At 45.5% G+C, this 21,791-nt stretch overlaps 1 protein-coding gene across 10 annotated transcripts in view; it reads left to right on the top strand.

Moving 5' to 3' along the window:
• PDPR (pyruvate dehydrogenase phosphatase regulatory subunit) overlaps nucleotides 1–21,791 on the top strand; it is a 113,195-nt gene that overhangs the window by 52,240 nt on the left and 39,164 nt on the right. For 8 of the 10 annotated variants that reach the window (XM_030581155.1, XM_030581159.1, XM_030581157.1 and 5 more), the window contains 3 exons: nucleotides 3,092–3,181; nucleotides 4,089–4,271; nucleotides 12,482–21,256. In XM_030581155.1, coding sequence (XP_030437015.1) covers nucleotides 3,092–3,181; nucleotides 4,089–4,271; nucleotides 12,482–12,886 — 678 coding nt within the window. In that variant the 3' untranslated portion in view covers nucleotides 12,887–21,256. Of the gene's footprint in view, nucleotides 1–3,091; nucleotides 3,182–4,088; nucleotides 4,272–12,481; nucleotides 21,257–21,791 lie in introns of those variants that run through there. The other 2 variants (XR_004002757.1, XR_004002758.1) reach the window with 1 other exon arrangement.

The following is a 21,791-nucleotide window of genomic DNA, read 5'->3' on the forward strand; positions in this document are numbered from 1 at the left end:
CCGTGTTAGTCTGTATCAGCAAAAAGAACAGGAGTACTTGTGGCACCTTAGAGACTAACAAATTTATTTGAGCATAAGCTTTCGTGGGCTAAAACCTACTTCATCAGATGTGTACAGTGGAAAATACAGTAGGAAGATATATATATACACACAGAGAACATGAAAAAATGAGTATTGCCATACCAACTATAACGAGGCTAATCAGTTAAGGTGGGCTATTATCAGCAGGAGAAAAAAAAACTTTTGTAGTGATTATCAGGATGGCCCTTTCCAACAGTTGACAAGAAAGTGTGAGCAACAGTAGGGGAAAAATTAGCATGAGGAAATAGTTTTTACTTTGTGTAATGACCCATCCACTCCCAGTCTTTTTTCAAGCCTAATTTAATGGTGTCCAGTTTGCAAATTAATTCCAGTTCCGCAGTTTCTCGTTGGAGTCTTTTTTCGAAGTCTTTTGTTGGAGAATTGCGACTGAGGTCTGTAATTGAGTGACCGCGGAGGCTGAAGTGTTCTGCGACTGGTTTTTGAATGTTATAATTCTTGACGTCTGATTTGTGTTCATTTATTCTTTTGCATAGAGACTGTCCGGTTTGGCCAATGTACATGACAGAAGGGCATTGCTGGCACATGATGGCATATATCACATTGGTAGATGTGCAAGTGAACGAGCTTCTGATGGTGTGGCTGATGTGATTATGTCCTATGATGGTGTCCCTTGAATAGATATGTGGACAGAGTTAGCAACAGGCTTTGCCACAAGGATAGGTTCCTGGGTTAGTGTTTTTGCTGTGTGGTTGCTGGTGAGTATTTGCTTCAGGTTGGGGGGCTGTCTGTAAGCAAGGACCAGCCTATCTTCCAAGATCTGTGTGAGTGAGGGATCATCCTTCAGGATAGGTTTTAGATCCTTGATGATGCGCTGAAGAGGTTTTAGTTGGGGGCTGAAGGTGACAGCTCGTGGCTTTCTGTTACTTTCTTTGTTGGGCTTGTCCTGGAGTAGGTGACTTCTGGGTATTCTTCTAGCTCTGTCAATCTGTTTCTTCACTTCAGCAGGTGGGTATTGTAGTTTTAAGAGTGCTTGATACAGATCTTGTAGGTGTTTGTGTCTGTCTGAGGGATTGGAGCAAATGCGATTGTATCTTAGAGCTTGGCTATAGACAATGGATTGTGTGATGTGGTCTGGATGAAAGCTGGAGGCATAACAGTCAGTAGGTTTCTGGTATAGGGTGAAAGCAGCTAAGAGTCCTGTGGCACCTTCTAGACTAACAGACATATTGATGCATGAGATTTCGTGGATGAATACCCACTTCGGATGCATGTAGTGGACATTTCCAGAGGCAGGTATAAATATGCAAGCAAGAATCAGGCTAGAGATAACAAGGTTAGTTCAATCAGGGAGGATGAGGCCCTCTTCTAGCAGTTGAGGTGTGAACATGAAGGGAGGAGAAACTGCTTTTGTTGTTGGCTAGCCATTCACAGTCTGTTTAATCCTGAGCTGATGGTGTCAAATTTGCAGATGAACTGAAGCTTAGCAGTTTCTCTTTGAAATCTGGTCCTGAAGTTTTTTTGCTGCAGGATGGCTACCTTTACATCTGCTATTGTGTGTCCAGGGAGATTGAAGTGTTCTCCTACAGGTTTTTGTATATTGCCATTCCTAGTATCTGATTTGTGTCCATTTATCCTTTTATGTAGGGACTGTCCAGTTTGGCCGATGTACATAGCAGATGGGCATTGCTGGCATATGATGGCGTATATTACATTGATGGACGTGCAGGTGAATGAACCGTTGATGGTGTGGCTATGGAAAGCCTGAACGCCCCATCATCTCAGGCACTGGCACCCTGACCCTGTCTGGCTGTGTAGACTGTCCTCAGGCCCTACGCTTTCCTGGCGATCCTGGACAATGATCCCTCATTTTCACAGGCCTTGGGTGGCAGGCCAGTCCTCGCCCACAGAGAATCCACCAATCTGAAGCATATTCTCACCAGTAACTACACACCACACCATAGTAACTCTAACTCAGGAACCAGTCCATGCAATAAACCTTGATGCCAACTCTTCCCACATATCTACACCAGTGACACCATCACAGGACCTAACCAGATCAGCCACACCATCACCAGTCCATCTTTGTGTGAAATGTTGGTTTAGAGGGTTTCTACATCCATAGTTGCCAGGATGGTGTTTTCAGAAGATCACCAATGGATTGTAGTTTCCTCAGGAAGTCAGTGGCATCTCGAAGATAGCTAGGAGTGCTGGTAGTGTAGGGCCTGAGGAGAGAGTCTACATAGCCAGACAGTCCTGCTGTCAGGATGCCAATGCCTGAGATGATGGGGCATCCAGGATTTCCAGGTTTATTGATTTTGGGTAGCAGATAGAATACCCCTGGTCGGGGTTTTAGGGGTGTGTGTCTGTGCAGATTTGTTCCTGTGCTTTTTCAGGGAGTTTCTTGAGCAAATGGTGGTTTCTTTTGTTAACCCTCAGTGGGATCAGAGGGTAATGGCCTGTAACACACCACATTCTAACAGAAACAGTCCATTGTTTGTTCTCTGATACATCTGATTGATTGGAGACTACTCATGGACAAAGCAGTTTTTCCACTGAACCTGGTCCCAAATAACCTCAAAATGAATTACGCCTCTTCCTTCCCACCACAGGATCCACTGTCTTGTCCTCTGAGGAAACTCTTCTTAAAACAAGAGGTGGATGTCCACAGCTCTGCCAGTATTTATAATCGGTATGAATGTGGGCATCTTTCTCATACGGCTTGTGAGTGAAGGATTAGAAATGCAACTGTTCCCATGTGTTTTTGCAACATCTTTGGCACTAGTGTTTATGGCTCTCCTAATGAGATATGTTAGTGCAAGTAGCAAATGCCCTGGAAACCATCAGCCTCAGGAAATAAGAACTGATCAAATCTCCTTGTTTGAATTAAACTTCACTTTTGAAGTGAGCTAAGATGAGGAAGGGGAAAAGGTTTAGCCCATGGGATTTGCAGTGTGTGCGCGTGGGGGGGTGGGGGCCCTCATTCTGGATCTTAGATGCCATGGTCCAGTCTGAACTTTGCTTTTCTCTCTTTAATTCTCCCTTTCTGCAGGAAATGAGCGTGGGGTATGCTAATGGGATCCGTGTGATGAGCATGACACACACAGGAGAACCTGGATTCATGCTATACATCCCTATAGAGGTAGATTGGTTTATAAGCCTTAACCAGTCAGTACAGTCCTTAACACTTCCATCTTAAACATACAAAGATGAATAGGCTTTTTTCCTGCTTGGGTGGGTATAGTTAACTATGACTCTTTTGGCATGGAGAATGGCATTTTGTAATCTGAAGTATACAAGTGCCTTTGCTAGAACCTCTGAATTCTGGAAGTGAAATTAATACTGCCTTACATTCAGTTGAACATGTTTGCTTGCAGGACTCAATACTTAGCCATATGTATAAAAGGTAGGTTTACCAGGCCGGACTATTTTCTGCCCTTGGAGTCCAAATCATACTGCTGTAGTTCTTGTAGTGCATGTAAAAGATCAAATACTGTTATGTAGTCATGGGCATTCAGTGCAAGGTCTGGGTCTGATGAAACCGTAGGACAGAAGGAGGTGGGGATAGGGAAACTACAGCAGATGAACCCAAGATTATGGGAGTTGAATATTATTCAAAGCCAGTTATGGGAATAATGACCCATTCAATGGAAATAATAGCTGGCAAATGTAAGAATAAATAAAATACTCCTCCCTACAGTTTGTAGTGAGGCTGTGGAAGTCACTAAAGTATAGCATTCATGTCCCATACTGTGGCTGGTTTTTAAAGGATGGGTACATAATTATATGCCCCTTATTTGTAGTAATGCTAACTCAGACAGGATAGTCAAATCTGTCTTTACTGTGAGAGCTGATCTCTGAAAGGGACAGAAAGGAGTTTCCCTGCTTTGTGCAGCATTACACAATTGTGCAAGTACCTTGTGCAGTCTTTTCTGTGAAGCTCCGGAGACAGGGTACTGGAGTCTGCCTCTTGGTGTGGCAGATTGTCCCTTTATCTTCTCTGATGCTGCGTGTGCTGCTAATCCTGATGTGTTAATTCTTCCCTGCAGTATGCTCTACATGTGTACAATGAGTTGATGAGCGTGGGACAGAAGTACGGGATCCGGAATGCTGGCTATTACGCGCTTCGCAGCTTACGCATTGAAAAGTTCTTTGCATTCTGGGGCCAGGATCTGGATACTTTCACCACCCCTTTGGAATGTGGACGTGAGTTCCGGGTGAAACTGGACAAGGTACTGTGTCTGAGACTGAACCAGCTCCCTCAGCAGTGTTTGCAGAAGAACAGGCAGGATATATGGGATTGAAACAAAGAAGGCAAAGCAGTATTGCCCTGAAAAGAGAGTACGCTCTAAAGGGATAGATTCCAATACAAATATTTTCATGGGGAAGTGAGGAACTTATGTGTGAAAATATTTTGTCTGTATTAATGACTAATTCTGTTGCATCTTGAAAAGATGCTAGAAACCACACACATGCTGTACCCTCCAGCCTCTAGGGCAGTAATCTTAACTGCTTGTGAGTGAAGAATTAGAAATGCAACTCTTCTCGTATCTGCTGTGTTTGCAGATCCTATCTCCCAGCAGCCCCTTTGGCACTAGGGTTTATGGCTTTGTGCCTAGTGTGAACCTTTTACCTGGTTAGGGCCAGTGGGTGTGGAAAGCACTCAGCTGCTTGCAGGATACAGCCTTTTGTTTAGCTTTCTCCTACCAGTCCCCCTGCCCACTGCCCATGGAACAAGATTTGAGGTCAGTTCAGCAGCATAGGGAAGCCCAAGAGCACTAAATCCTGTTTTTTGCAGGGATCATCCATAAAAAATTGCTCTTATGGCAAGGGCTAGGTTGAGATTGGAGTGATATTTTGGGTGCTGGTGATGATCCTTACCTGTTATAACCACTCTCTGGCTGCTAAAACTTGGGGTCTCAGTTGCATGACAGGTAGCAGAATGCCTGATTTTTGTCCTGTTTTCAGGGGTAAAAACCCTCTTGGTAAAGTAGTGACTCCAGGAACTTGATCTAATTGATCTGGAGTCTTAAGGTTTGACTTGTCTTTTTGTTCTGGGCTCCCTTTTGTCACTATATCAGTAATACGTACCCCACTCAAACCATGTGACCAGGAGGGCACCTCGCGTCCCCAGAGAGTGGCGTAATGCTCCACAACCAGAGCGGAGAGAGAGAGTGCACCTTCTCCTTCGAGAGATGTCCCTGTGGGTGCTCCACTCCAGGTGTTGGTGCGCCCCTGCGCCTTCGCTCAGAGATTTTGACAGCTGTATTCATACCAGTAGTGCATGTGCAGAGCCTGCCCCACGTGCCGAGCGTGCCTCAATAGTAAGCATGCGCGACCAGTCTCCCCAGTTCCTTCTCTGCCGTCCCCGGCCTGAGATGGTGCTCAGCAGACTTGTCAGAGAACTTTCTCTCGCCTTGTTTAAAATAATTTCCTTCTTAGTTTAGCTTTCCAGTTAGTTAGATACAACTTCCCCTATCTCCTTTCTCTACCTAAACCCTCCCCCGCTTTTCTTTTTTCCTGTCAGCAGCAGCCGCTTCCGATGTGCCTACCTCCACAGGCTTTAAGCGCTGCTCCACCTGCCGCGATGCCATTCCTATCTCTGATGGTCACTCCCAGTGTATACAATGCTTGGGGGAATCCCACATCATTTCCCTGACTCAGCACTTTCGATGTGCCGGGCGCCTCCTAAAACCTGCCTGCTGCTGCAGCGGTAGCACAAACCCCAGTGCTGAGGCTTCAGGCTTCCAGCCGACTGCCTCTCATACTGCACCGTTTGGCACCGCAAAAGATGTGTTGCCAACATGTATTAGGCTGCCTGACCCTCCTCAGACTGCTCTCATTATACTGGTACTGTCACTTTCTGAACTTGCTGGTAGTGATACAAGGCTCAGGACACCAGTGCAGATGAACCCTCCTGCACAGCAAATACCTCTCACAGAGCCCTCACCACACACAGTGCTGCAGCACCACAATTTACTCACTCACAGGACCTGCAGGGGTCACCCATTCTTCAGTTACCCCTACTTGACACCTGCTTCTCTCCGGACACTCACACAAGTCCAGACAGGTTTCTCCTGCTAATTTCCACTTCTCCAGTGATGATGAATCTGTGCTGCAGAGAGACTTTTCACCCTATCAGATCTTCCATTCACAGACCCCAATCAACATGGGTTATAAAAAAACTACTTTGTCCTACCCCCAGGATCCTGCCCCCTAGTATGCAGACCCATGGATGGCACCACCCGTGTTCTTTCCAGCTCAATGGCGATATTGGGCTCCATGGGCACCTTATACTTGGGATCACACTTGATATGCCACCAGAAGCAGGGGCAAGACCTGCTCGGTATCACCAGTAGATGCATCTGCCACTGAGCCACGACATCAGGCAGTCCCTTCACACCTGCAGGAACAATCACAGTCTACCTCCTCCACCCCAATAGACCCAGTAGTTACACTAGACGACGCAATATTTCCTCCGATGTCCTTGGATGATTTTTCAAAATTCAGGACCTCTTTAAAAGAGTTGCCAATGAGCTAAGGATTAACCTGGAGGAAGTTTCTGAACAACAACATGAGCTAACTGACATCCTGCAACCATCTACTTCTTCCAGGATTCCATTATCTATAAATGCAGCCATCATGGAACCTGCCAAAGCCATCTGGCAAACATGGCTGCAAGCCTACCCACCTTCAAGCAAGCAGATCTGAAGTATTTTATCCCTTCCAAGGGTTCTGAATTCCTTTTCATTTATCCAGCACCAAATTCGCTGGTAGTAGAAGCAGTTAACCAAAAGAACAAGCACCAGTTTTCCCGCCCCAGCCCATCTGATAAGGACAGTAAGCAATTAGATCTGCTTGGGTGTAAGTGTATGCGTCTTCCACATTACAATTCCGCATAGCTAATTATACAGCTGTTGTGGCAAAATATGACCACAAAAACTACAGTAAACTCATGGAATTTGTTGCAGACATTTCAGAGGAAAAAAAGCAACAATTTATATCCATCGTTTCTGAGGAACAGATCATCTCCCGTACTGCTCTTCAGGCTGCCCTTGATAAAGCCAATACTGCAGCAAGATCCACTGCCACAGCAGTTGTAATGCGCCAAGGTTCATGGCTGTCATCCTCTTCCTTTCCTCGGGAGGTACAAAATACAATTGAGGATCTCTCCTTCGATGGCGACAAACTCTTTGCCTCCACAACGAACGAGGTACTTCATTCCATGAAGGACTCAAGGGCAGCGCTCCGGTCACTAGAAATCCAGACCCCCTACAACTAGAAGGTGACAATATTGATACCAAGCTTACCAACATCCATGCTACCTCACGTACACCCAACAACATCATAGAGCACATGAGCAGCAACAACAACAACAGCAATGCCAGAGACCCAGGTATCAATGCTGCCGTCCCAACTCGTCAGCAGCATCTCAACCCCCTCCAACTAAAGCAAATTTGAAGCCTTGGTCGAGAGTTTAGAAAACGGCTTCAGGGCTTACACCGCCTGCCCCTATTTTTGGACACTGCCTCAGCCCATTCTCCCATCAATGGCAGAATGTTACCGCTGAAAAATGGTCCATAGAGGTTGTCAGAATTGGCTATTCCATCCTGTAATGGGGCGAAACTCACCCCTGCTCTGCCTCCTGTCGGTCGTCCTGGGAATTAGCTCTTTTGACCTGGAGCACCCTCTGCAGGCTGGTACCTCACTGCCACTGGCCCTGCGTCCCTCCTGGACCTGGTGCCCCTTGTCTTTGGGCACTGCCCCCTGGCAGTACACCCGCTCTCTGAGTCTTTCCACCCAGGGGAACCCCCAGCCACTATCCTCACCTCAGTCTTGGGCTACTGTCAGTCACCGTCTAACCCCCACTCACTGGGGCAGACTGCAGTGTAAAAGCCACTCATCATAGGCAAGGGGGGTTTGGACCATCTGCCTCTGCCTACCCTGGACTACACCCTTGCACCCTAGTACCTTTCTGGCCTCTGACAAGGCCCCAGCCTGGGGCTTTTCCAGGCGGGAGCTCCCCAGCTCCCTTGCCCTGTTCCCCAGCCCTGCTCCCCACAGGTACTCTGTTCAGCTTCCCAGCAGTCAGGCCCTTCTCCCTCTGGAGACAGAGTCCCTGCTCCTGGCCCACTACCCTCTTTTAAGGGCCAGCTGGGCCCTGATAGGGGCATGGCCATTGCTTCCCCAATCAGCCTGGGAAATGATTGCTCCCAGCCACAGCTCTCTCCTGGGCTGTTTTAAGCCCTTTAAGGCCAAAGCGGGTGACCACCCCCTACACATCCCTTTCCTATCCTTGCCTCCCTCCCATCCCCCCTCCCCATCCCTCTTCAGGGACCCTTCTCACGAGCAACTGCTCCTCCAAGAAGTACAACATCTGCTTCAGTTAGGAGCAGTGGAAATCGTGCCCAAACACCACACAGGAAAAGGTTTCTACTCCCATTACTTTTTGACAGAAGAGAAAACAAGGGGATGGCTACTGCTTCTCGACCTCAGGCAGTTCAACAAATTCATCAAAAAGCAAAAGTTCAAAATGGTTACCCTCACCACCATAATCCACAGCCTACCACCAACTCCTCCCATTCATTCAGAACCAACATGTTCAAATAATGAGACATCACCTGCATGTTTTATGTAAACAGACAGGAAGGGGCTTGTAATCACTCGCTCTGCACAGAAGCTATGAAGCTCTGGAATTGGTATCTCATGTACAACATCCTACCTACCAGCATCAGCCTCCTACCTACCTGGGGCCCTAAATACTACTGTGGATGAACTAAGCAGACTATTTCCTTGTAATCACAAATGAGAGGTAAACGAGACAGTCATATGCAACGTATTCCACATTTGGGGCTACCCAACACTGGACTCTTCAAGACTGTAAAGAAAAAGAAATGTCCCAAATTTTGCTGCAGAGCAAGACTGAGCAAACATTCCTTAGGGGATGCGTTCATGATGTCATAGGGCCAAGACTTACTGTACACATTTCCTCCGATACCACTTCTCCACAGGGTTCTGACAAAGATATGGACAGATCGTGCCTCAGTAATTCTGATTGCCCTGTCGTGGCCCAGACAACCATCATATCTGTTCCTCAGCAGAATGTCAGTTCACTCACTGATTCCACTGCTCCTCATTCCAATCCTCTTGTCACAGCAACACGGCCGATTTCTCCATCCCAACCTATCCATGCTGCACCTCAAAGCTTGATTCCTACATGGTTCTCACAAAATGAACTAGCATGTTTATAGATTCTAAGACTGGAAGGGACCTCAAGAGGTCATCGAGTCCAGTCCCCTGCCCTCATGGCAGGACCAAATACTGTCTAGACCATCCCTGATAGACATTTATCTAACCTACTCTTAAATATCTCCAGAGATGGAGATTCCACAACCTCCCTAGGCAATTTATTCCAGTGTTTAACCACCCTGACAGTTAGGAACTTTTTCCTAATGTCCAACCTAAACCTCCCTTGCTGCAGTTTAAGCCCATTGCTTCTTGTTCTATCCTTGGAGGCTAAGGTGAACAAGTTTTCTCCCTCCTCCTGATGACACCTTTTTAGATACCTGAAAAGTGCTATCATGTCCACTCTGTCTTCTCTTTTCCAAACTAAACAAACCCAATTCTTTCAGCCTTCCTTCATAGGTCATGTTCTCAAGACCTTTAATCATTCTTGTTGCTCTTCTCTGGACCCTCTCCAATTTCTCCACATCTTTCTTGAAATGCTGTGCCCAGAACTGGACACAATACTCCAGTTGAGGCCTAACCAGCGCAGAGTAGAGCGGAAGAATGACTTCTTGTGTCTTGCTCACAACACGCCTGTTAATGCACCCCAGAATCATGTTTGCTTTTTTTGCAACAGCATCACACTGTTGACTCATATTTAGCTTGTAGTCTTACATAGCAGAACACCATCTGCTCGCACCACCTATCTCCGAAAGTGGAAGCAATTCACACAGTGGTGCTTGACCAAACAAGCTCTTCCCACTTCCACACCCCTTCCACTAATACTTGACTACCTCTTAGACCTTAAGCGATCTGGCCTTTCTGTCATCTCCATCAAGGTCCACTTAGCTACTATTACAACCTTTCACCACAAGATCAATGATATCTCTATTTTTGCCCATCCAATCACCAAGTGTTTTCTCAAAGGGCTCCAATCACTATACCCGGACATTAACCCCCCTACCCCACCATGGGACCTCCATTTAGTATTAACATGCTTGACTCAACAACCTTTCAAGCCACTAGCCACATGCTCTCTTTTATACCTCTCCACGAAAACAGCATTTTTAGTATCAATCACCTCCGCCAGATGCTCAGGAGACATAGCAGCTCTCATGGTGGACCCACCATATGCAATATTTTTTAAGGACAAAGTTACCCTCTGACTACATCCCAAATTTCTTCCAAAAGTGCATTCATCCTTTCACATCAGTGACCCTATACACTACCAACCTTCTTCCCTAAACCGCATGCAAATTCCTTCAAATCCGCCATGAATATGTTAGATGTATGCAGGGCTCTGTCCCTTTATTTGGATAGAACCAAACCTTTTAGGAACTCTTCCAGACTTTTTGTCTCCATTGTGGAGCACTCCAAAGGGACAACTATTTCTACCCAAAAACTTTCCAGTTGGATCTCGAATTTTATCTGAGTGTGCTATCAAATAAAGGATGCAACTCCTCCAGCCTCCATCAGAACTCACTCCACTAGATCCGTAGCTACCTCCGTGGCTTTTCTACACAAAGTTCTTCTGGCTGACATTTGTAAAGCAGCCACTTGGACTTCTGAACATACCTTTGTCAAGTATTATGCCCTTACTCAAGGCCCTCTCTCTGACACACGATTGGGCAGAGTTGTATTATCTACCATATTCCTACCAGATCCGAAGTTCCTGCCTCCTTGAGATACACTGCTTTTCAGTCACCTGGAGTGGAGCACCCACAGGGACATCTCTTGAAGAAGAAGAAGAGGAGGTTACTCACCTGTGCAATACTGACATTCTTTGAGATGAGTGTCCCTGTGGACCCTCCTCCCCTCTACTTCAGAGTTGGGGTAACCTCCATTGTAGAGAAGGTGCAGGGGGCAAACCAACACTTGGAGTGGAGCACCCACAGGGACACTCCTCTCAAAGAACATCAGTTACTGCACAGGTGAGTAACTTCCTCTTCCCCGTATCTACTTTCAGCCTTGCTTGCTTTGGGGTGCACATCTGGCCACCTGCTTCCTGCAGTGCGATATAGTGACTAGAGTAGGGATCTGAGAGTCCGGAGACCTGGTTTCTGTTCCTGATTCTGCCACTTGCTACATGTGACTTCAGGCAAGTCACCGAACCGCTATGCCCTGTTTACTTATCTGTAAAAAAGGAATAATAACAATATCTGCCCAGCTTTGTGAAACAGCCTGCAGTCACCTGATTGTAAATTAAAGGCTTGAGTGATTCTAGAATAGCTGTTCCTAATTAACTCCATTTGGAAGAGGATTAAGCTATTTTGAATAAGGCACTCTTATTCTGGAATAAGAACGTCCAAACAGCGAGTTAATCAGGAATGTTTATTCTGCTTTAAGTTCACACTCTACCTTAATCTGAATTAATTTCACAGTATAGCCAAACCGTAAATTGCTACTGTCGAACTCTAAGAGGATTATCCATGCTAATCCAGGAAGTGGAGAATGAGTGCTTTGTTCATAGTTTCCAACAAAGTGCTTGTGGGACTAGACTATAGGAGAGAAACAAAATATAACAAAATCCCACCCTTTTGAAAACACACCCAAAAAAATGAAAAGCTATGGCTGAACTAAGGGAAAACAAAGGATTGAAAGAGAAAGTAATAGAGGGCCAGCAGTAGCCATTCTAAAACACCTCTAGGTGGAGAGAACTGGAAGGCAGCAGTCCTCCATTTTTTCCCATAACATTAGCATTGGACCACATGTTAATAGAGATTGCATGTCGTCTTATTGCTGACTGTGTGCACACTGTCCCTGCCTATCTGTGACCAGCTCACATCTTTGCGGCAACTGCAGTAATTGTTTACATTGCATGTAATGCTAAGAAAATACAGTGGGTGTTCATTCAGCTTTTAGAGGTATTACCAGTTCCAACAATTTATACATGATAAAATGGGGGAGCCTGCTGGAATCAGTAATACTGGTAAACCTGGAATGAATTTATCTGCACCTGCTATGTTTTTGTATTTTCTTTTATGCCTGTTTAATGTAGTTCAGCAGCTGAAAACGAGGGAAGGCAAAACACGTGAGTGACTCACCAGCTCCTGTTTCTTTGCAGCTGGGAAGGGACCAGTTTCAGTGGGTAGTGTTTCCATGCTGCATGGCCCTAGGCTGACGTTGTATCACTAAACAGCTGTCGCTTAAAATCCAGCAGCTGAGTCTGGCACAGATCATGTGCCCTTCATCAGCTGGCCTTTCCTTCTCTCTCCAGGGGACTGATTTCATAGGCCGGGATGCACTGATGCAGCAGAAGCAGGACGGTGTGTGCAAGCGCTTCACCATGTTCATCCTGGAGGATCATGACACAGACCTTGATCTCTGGCCCTGGTGGGGGGAGCCAATTTACCGCAATGGCCACTACGTGGGCGAGACCACCAGCAGTGCTTACAGCTACACCCTGGAGCGCCATGTCTGCCTGGGCTTTGTGCAGAACTTGGACGAGGAAACCAGGGAGGCGGTGGTGGTGACACCTGACTTCATTAACCGGGGCGAGTATGAGATTGACATTGCTGGGCAGCGCTTCCAGGCTAAGGCCAAGCTCTACCCATTCAGCTCCCTCTTCACACAGCGTCGCCGCAAGGACGAGATGGAATTGAGTGGCTACCATGGGAAGTAGAACCACCTGGCCCCACCCCTTCTCCGTAACTGGAATCTCTGTCGCCATCCTCCTCTCCTTCCCCCCTATCTCCCTCATTCTTCAACCCATACGGTTCCACTTCCTCTTCCCCCTGCTCTTTTCATTTTTAAACTTATTGGGTGTGGGACATTTTGTACATTGTAGAACTAATTTTTCAAACCCTTTCACCCCCTCATACAATCTCTTTCTCTCGCCCCCTTATGCCTTCCCATGCCATGTTCCCACACCTCACTTCTCCCGTGGCAGCAGCATGGTGTTGAGTGTACATCTGAAAGCCCATATGGGAGCAAGCACCTCCAGAAACCCTAGGCTGTACCCCAATGGCTGTTGAGAGGGGTGCAAGTGAAGTCTTGAGGACTGTACTCCTCCCATTCCCCTGCTGCTTACAGCCTAGAACAGTAGGTGTTTGCTGGCCTGTAGTTCTGTTTTCCTGTCGCCTGGCTAAACCCTTTGGTGTAACCTCACCTGCTGGTTGCAATGGAGAGGCCAGACCTACCATAGGGTGCACACAGTGCCAAATTAAGAGGTTCCTTCTTGCAAGTCAGTTCCTCTGAGATCCTCCAGTCCACAATTCAGAGGGGTCAGTGCATTGATGCACAGAGCAATAGAACAATCAGCTACCTCAATGGCACCACACAAGACGCAACAACAAAGTTGTGTGACCAGCGGCGAACGGGCAAGTTTTGGTGGGTTCCAGGCCATCACTGCCCTCCTCTTTTTCCCTTCCAGGGTGTGAGGCTTGATCGTGAGGCTGTGCAACTGACAAAATAGTGCTGATAAGTTTCCTCTTCTGTGTTGGGCACTGAAAGGGAGTGGCTTTCTCTGAGTAAGTGAAGATCAACATATGCGCTTCATTCCTACAAGGGAGCAGAACTTTGTATTTTTATTCTCAGTGTAAATGTCTATCTCCAACAAGAACCGAGACACTAGACTCTTGGCTACTTACGGCACTATTGCAATGTTGCTTTTGTTTCAGCTGCAGAGTGGATTCTCTGTGGATTCTCCTTCTTTCTCCTTTGTTTTGCTTCATGTGTTTGAGCAAGCACACTTATCTGGCTTACACACCAAGCATTAGAGTTGGCTGTGAGGATTGTGTTTGGGAAACTAGAGCAGAGGAAGGGATGGAGTCTTGCATTTTCAGCCAGCAGCCTTGAAGCAACATGTTGCTGACCACTTGGAGATTAGATTTGAGGTCCCAGTTTGGTTCCTTGAACCGATGGTGCTCTGAGTGCTGCAGAGGCAAAACACTATGCTCCTGGTAAGGGTGGCAATGTCTCTCAGCTATGCCCATTGGCCCATAGTGTGTTTCCTGCTCTTCTCATCAGATCTGTTTCATTTCTGTCTTCCCCATCACAATACTACCTGGTTGAAGGTAGTTGATTCACTATGCAGGGCCCTGTGGTTAGAAGAGAAAGTGAGTAAGGATCTTTGAATTGTCTTGCCTCAGCAAAATCTCTTTGCACAGTTATCATGCAGAAACTCACACAGACACTCCAGACTACAGAGCGGGGATCCACCCACTCTGAAGCTGACAGCTCTGCACTGATGACACAGTTATAATGGAATGGGAAAGGAAGTAGATGAAGAATGCTAAATTGTATCCTATGGATTTGTCTCTTAAATTCTTCCTCCTCCCATTGTCAGCTGGATCATAGTAATGCATTTTCTCTTCCCTTATTTTAAAATTATCCATTAAAACATCTCCAGTAAACCCCCCCACCACACACACACACGCTCTCTTTTCTGGTTCCCTCACTCTGTGGTTCTCAGCAGATCTTCCACCAAAACCAGCATCTTTCTGTCTAGGAAGTAGCACCATTTGAGATTTATGTCTGTGATCACTGAGCTAGCTGAATTGTTTGTCTTTGAGTCAGAATTTTAGTTTGCTTTGGCACTTGCTTTTCCTGTCGTTGGGTGAGCATCAGAAACGTTGCATTTGAGTACAGCACTACTCAAGACTTGGCTTGGATTCCTGTCCTTTGAAGTTTTTCTCCTTTCCTGGCTTCCATCAAGTCTTTGTCCTGCTAGTGTAGAAGTAGTAATGTCCCAGACCTTGCCTCCCATACACTGGAAGCTGGCTTTTTACTGCTGCTGCTGGGGGTAGGAAGAGCAGGGAAGGTGGGAGACTGACACATTTTAATTGTAAAGAACTGGTTGCCAGGGGAGGCTTCCCAAATGGTAAAGAGCTGTGCAGTTTTCACAGCTTTTGGGAGAGGAGCACTGGGAAGGGCATGGACTAGAGAAGGAATTGGGGACTCAGATGACAGCACTTCTTGGCAGGGTCTCTGTTGGCGGGCAGGAGGCAACACGGAGTGGGGTCTGCATTGTGGTAGGACATGGATACACTTGCTGTGGATGGCTGTTTTCTTCCTGCAGTGGCCCTCTGTGCTGAATATGGCTTCCTTTGTAAATGGCAGTTAATACAGTTCTAAAAGAGTAATAATAATGTCGTCTCCTTCAGGATCCCAAAGTGACTTTCAAGCTTATTCCCATGAATAACTTCCCTCATGACTTGAAATGCAACCACAGTTGGGGTGGAACATCACAGCCATTTGACAGGACACAGAAGCAGTGCTGGGCATAATAGTTTGCTTGTGGAGGGAATATTATACCTGGTTAATACTGTTTAGCTAAAATTACTCTAGCAGTGTTATCACCTGAATTGGAATTTGGCCAGCGTACCAGGGCTAGCACCCCAGTTTTAACTAAATGTGCCATAAGGTCTGTCATGACAAAGTGAGGAGGGTCTTTGTTTTACAGCCACTCCATAATGTTTACATCTCCCAAGCTGGGGCATTTGTTCAGTACTGATTCAGAAGAATGCCACCTAGTAAATCCACTAATACAACTTCCTGCAGCATGTGTGGTTCTCTTGGAGGTCTCCTACAAAGTACTGATCATCCTGACCTGTCTTGCATTATCTGGCTCTTTGCTGTGTCTTTGTTATATAGAGTACTGGCTGATGACCCACAGAAGGAGGTTATTACTTAGTACCTGGCAAGGTTAAAGAAAACTTCTCAGCCTCCCCTTACTATATAGCACCAGGGCACTTCTGCAGTGGAACACATCAGTCACTTTACACAGTCAGTGCTACATAACAGTTTAGGAGGGAAAGTGAAAAATATTTTATACCACAGTGGAGAATTGTGGGTAGACTGAGTATAACTATCTGAGTTTGAATTGGATCAGGACACTCTTCACTTTCTTAGGAGGAGTGTTATAGTGTGGAACTTTTAATGACCACAGTTGGTCAGGAGCACAGAAAAATCCACCATCTATTAGTCTCTCAGCAATAAGGAATCCCTGAAGAAGAGCATTTTTTAAAATAGCTTCCTCATCCCAAAGTGGTCCATACCTAGGAAGATAAACTTGTCTGTTTAGCATGGGTGACCTTTGCCCTTTTGCAGAGTTAATAGCTCCCTTTCTGTCCAGGTCTATTTAACCCTGAAGTACCCACATATGGTAATGGTGCCACACAGGTATGGTGTCATTCCATCCATGTCTGTCTCTTCCTGCTGGGATGGTTACGTGTTAGCCTGTGTGCCTGTGCTCTTTGAAGTCTAGCCTTTTCCTTGGTAGATTTTTTTTTTTTCCCTTTGTGCTGCTGATGAATACTTTGACTTTGGCAACTTAAGTGCTTGCCTGCGGACAGTCACGTGATGGATTGTGAAATACCGTTCTAGGCACCAGAGTCATGCAAGGAGCTTCTACCTTTTCCATAATGCTTTCATACCCTGAAAGGGGAACTACAGTGTAAAGATTCTACCTATTGTATCTAATTACAAAGAATAAAGTGCATATGGGAGAAAAAAATAACAAGTTTGGAAACTGCCATCTTGGCTTTGATGAAAAGTAAGACTGAAAACAACTCCTCCATTAAAAAGCAATGAGAATCTGAGCTTCGGAGATGTTGTAACACACAGTTCCAGTGCTGTCTGATGAAGTTGGCATTTTCAGTCCTCCTTGACACCACAAGACTGGAAAAAATTTAAGGATCCCTTCTTCATATTCATTCTCCCCCTCTTTCCCTTCCCATAACATATACAGCTGTGGATCACATTTCCGGAGATACTTCCATCCCTAGATTCCTGGGGCTGTCCCTTGGTGCTCTGCAAAGCTGGCTGCTCTTTCAGGATTCCCTTTGGGAACCCTCTTCATCCCAAGACCCTGATCCTCTCTCTCTTCTCTATCACTCTCCTCTTTGGCTGAGCTCATTGGCTATTCCATGGTCTCTTGCATCACTTCTGTGCTGATGACTCTCAATCTACCTCTGCCCAGTACCTCCTCCAGGATGTCTAGCCATCTCCTCAAACTTAACATGACCAAGTCTGCTCTTTACTTCTCCTTTTCCATCTCCCTTCCCCTCTTTTCACATCACACTCTCCTCCCACCCATCCCAGCTCACAGCCTCTATCTTTGACTGCTGTTTTCCTGCTGTTCTCTCATCCAGGTTCTCACCACGTCCAGTTGCTTTTCCCTTTGTAACGCATCTTCATTCCTCCCTGCACTGCCAAAATCCTGCTTCATGCCTTGTTCTCTGTGACTACTGTAAGCGCCTACTCCTTTTCAATCTATCCACAGTGCTTCCTTTCCTAAACTCCAACCAAGTCCACCCCACATCCCTTTATTGGTCTTTCTGCGTCAAGTTCAAACTCCTCAGCTTCAAGATGCTACGCAACTCTGCCCCTACGTGCACCCCACGCCGCCTTCTGCCCTTTTTTCAATCCTCCCTTTGTCTCCTCCCAATCCTTCCTTCATGCTGTTTCTCATGCTGCCCATACCCTGCATGTCTGCAGTGACTTTCCTTTGTCAGAGGGACACAGCATCCCTCTGCATTCAGATCCCTGCTTTCACTCCAGCTGTCTCAGCTGGTTTTCCATCCACCATGTGTTTTTTATTTTCCCTACTCTGTTCTCAGATGTACATTCTGATTTTCCAAGGTTCACTCTCGACATTTCACCCTTGTTCATTCCTCCTTCCCCAACCTGTTGTGATTTCCAGAGTTCATCTTAATAGTTGATGAGGTCTCTCAGTCAAGGGAGCATGTCTGTTTTCTGTGAGGCTCCATGCAGATTTACGGTGCTAGATGCCCACTGAATAATAATGACGAGTGCAGACATTCACTTTCCACCATCAACTTCTCTCCATTGCCTCTCCTTTTACTGGAAGGAAGTCAAGCCAAATCAGAGGTTGTGATGGAACTGCTTGCTTATGCAGAGCTCGCAGTACCGGTCTCATGAAAAGGCAAATTCATGCAAGCGGTGTCTAATTCTAAAGAGGGTAACATCAACATCTGTAAGCCCAGTATTGGACCTACTCTTTGGAAAATTTATGAATGACAAAACTCGCATTTGTTTTGTTCTTTAAAAAAGTTCAGAAGCCCTACAAAAACAAACCAATATCTAGGGGTGAAAAAGGAAAGTTCCTTCCAAATGCAAAAGTTTTGCTTATTTTTAAAACAAAGGCTTATATCCTGGTGGGTACAGAAAAATATTCATAATTTTTCAGAGTTTGGTCATCCCAGGTTATTTTTCTAATTTTTATCATAGTGCCTATGGAGGCAAACATTTTGGCCAAGTTTGGGAAGGGATTTCAGTTCTACTCACCTCTCTTCAGTCATCACACACGTGCATGTCTGTCTGTCTGTCTGTCTCTCTCTCTCTGTTTGTAAGGGGAGAAAACCTAATGCCATTTAAGTCAAATTAATTCAGCTGTTTGGGTTAAGGAAATCAATTAAATCTGATTTTTTACACTTAAAGAATAAACTTGCTCAAACAATTGAACATTAAAAACTTGGTATGCTCATAGTTCTCAATGAGCACAATCCATGTTGAGTTTGAGGAAGGAATACTTAGCAAGTCTGTAAATGTAATGCTTTACATTAGACGTTTGTGCACAAGCAGTGCATATTGTTTGCTTTGTTACTGCATGTACTATACTTGCAGAGCAGGCACAAATGCTAGCAGGGGCTGTTGAGTAAACGCTGAAGGCATTGAAAGTTCCCAGAGTGCATTCCTTTGCTGCAGAGGTGGAATTTGCACAAAAGTGCTGTGGGAATTAAATCAGTAGGGAAACACCTAGTCAGAGGCACAGTTTCCATTTCTGAGCAAATGTCAGTAGGTAACACTTTTTTTTTTTTTTTTTTGCCAAAGAGTGGAATTGTGCAATTAAAGGGGACAGAAAAACACCAGTTTAACTGTCATTAAGGTTCTTTGCTTAAAGAAAAGAGCCTCCGCTGGCGTAAAATGTGCTTCACAGCAAGGCTCCATTGCTTTCCAGCTTTTAGAAAAAAAAATGAAATTCTCCATCTGAATATTGCATTACTGTAGGCTTTAGTGTTTACACACCAAGCCAGAGCATTCAGGAGTTAAGGCTTTCAGAGCAACATGAACTTCACCATGTTGCTCTTTTGTCCAGTCTCTTTGTTTATGCAGGTAACTTCTGGATTTCTTGACTCTTGTATATTTAAATACTTCACTTTGTTACATTACTAATGTGAAGGCTTGCATTGGAGTTGCAATATAAAGTTGCATTTATATATTGCTGGTATAACAGTTACTGTCTAAGATGATTCGCCTAAGAAGGTATGTGCATCAAGGGAGATCATGAAGGTTGCAGAGAGAAAGGTATGCATAGTTGTAGATGAACAGCTTCCTCACCAAATGACAACAAACAACTGATCTTGCCAAGTATATGTTTGATATCCACCTCTGTTACAAATACAGTGGTTATCCAGGAGCTACTCCCACATGCTTATGGCGCAGTTCTGTTATGTAGCCTAGAAGGGACAGTCACGGGCTCTTGCATCTCTTAGACATGGTCAAGATTCCTTCTATGCTACAAAATCTTTTAAGTGTGGTGGGAGCCAACTGGATCCCCTTGACTGGACCTAGCTCTAATTCTGTTCCACTGGTATGGTTGCATTTACACCTCTTACTGAGAGTGATTCTACTATGTTAGGGTCATGTGTCGATGCGGATTCATCTCTCTGGGGTCTAAAACTGGCTGTCTTGGCTGCTGTTGTGGCTACAGAGAAAGTTGAATAGAGGTCTGGTCACATGCACTCTCTCAGAAGAGCAGTGATGCAAGCTCTGCCTGAGGGAGGCAAACTTACTCCTGACACTGAGGATCGATCTCTACAGACTAGCTCCCAGGCATGCAGTTTTCTCACGGTTTCATAGCATGCGTTAGTGATGTTTCGCTGGCACCTCTCCCTCCAGAACATGGTGTCTGCTGTCAGATCTGCGAATGGATTGGCCCAAATAACAGTCTGAGTGAAATGTTTTAAAACTCCCTTGACAGGGCTCTCTTGGGTTTAGTTAGGGCCTGGATCATCATTTATTTAAGCAGCCTTCTTCTTTGCCTGATCTTTACCTCAGGCTCTGGATAACATTTGGTTACAGCTGCTTGAACTTGGCAGCCCACACTGTTACTGATGCACTGTTTTTCCAGGGAACTGAGCTGTACTGTGCAAGGACTTCTGCTTTCCCTGCTTAACTCCAGAGTTGCACCTTGTACAGCACAAAACATGATAGTTCTTTCCTGAGCAGAGACTGCAACCCTCAGAACTGCACACAGAATTAGGCATACTTTCTTTGGGTGACTCTTATTTTCATTCTCAGTGGCACCTTCAATTTGTTTGTCCATCGGAATGTCATCCCTTCATAACCATCTGCGCTCTTCCCCCCCCCCCCCGAACCAAGTTTATAGGGCTAGGTGAGCTTTTCAATTAAAGTTTTTTAAAAAACGTGCCGTCATTTCTCCTGCAGAACAAGAACTGGAGATTTGAAGCTGTGACAACATTTATAGTCTCACTATTTTCTAGTGCCTTATACTTACGAATGTTGTGTAATGGATGCATCTGTGTCTCTGTCCTGCATCAATCAACTATGTTAACATGATTCCTCAGCCATTACAAACCACCACCTCTCCCCTTCCAAAGAGAATGTGTTTCAGCAGATGGATATAAATGGATCATTTCTAGGAGTACAAATTATGCTTTTAATTGCTTTGAACTCTTGGGATGTAGAAAATATCAGTGTTGTTACTGTGCTATATTGTCTGCCTTTGTGGAGAGCAGCAGCCTCACCTCTCTTAGGCATTTAGAATGAGAATATATTTACGGAGACACAGAAACCCCTTTAGTAATTGGAGCCAGTTCCGGGAGACCTAAATGGCTGTTCCCAAGTGCACAAGAAAAGGTGGGCTTGCTGTTCTCCACCAATGCCATGTTATTACCTACTTTGTATGCTGTATTTATATCATGCTGTGTTTCAATTAATTTCCATCCTTGTTGGTCTGCAGATTATTAGGTTTGTATATTAATAAAGAGACATTTTAACTACTCTTGCCACAGAATTCCAGGGGCCATTCTTTGCATATAAGAGCCTAGTTATGTTCTTTACTCTGGTTCCTGACCACTCTCCCCATTAATATTTACGCAGGTGTGTGTAGTCAGAATGAGAGAGCATTTGGCATCATTCGCTCTGGGGAACAGGGGAAACCATAGCAGCTACTGGGTATGTCTCAACTAGAAACATAAGTCAACTTATATTAGGTCAGCTTACAGCCACCACAGTAATTACTCCGGAGGTGCACGTTCACACTATCATCCTTGGATTGGTGATGCATGTCCTTACCAGGAGCGCTTCCAGCCACTTAAGAGGGGCAGTGTGTGGTGCTGAGAGCCCAGTCTCAGCTCTGCTGGCAGCTCCCTGCTGTGAGCCCAACTGTCTTCCCTCCGCCCAGATTTCGTACCTGAGGCAGGGCCGTAGCAACAAAGAACGTGGCCCCCTCCGAACATATGTCCGGGGCCCCTTACAATGCAGAAACAGTGTACATGTATTCCGTATTTACGCAAAGCGCTTCTTTCGAGCCTTGTTCT

The sequence above is a fragment of the Gopherus evgoodei genome, chromosome 12 (assembly GCF_007399415.2).
Source record: "Gopherus evgoodei ecotype Sinaloan lineage chromosome 12, rGopEvg1_v1.p, whole genome shotgun sequence".
Classification (NCBI taxonomy): Eukaryota; Metazoa; Chordata; order Testudines; family Testudinidae; genus Gopherus; species Gopherus evgoodei.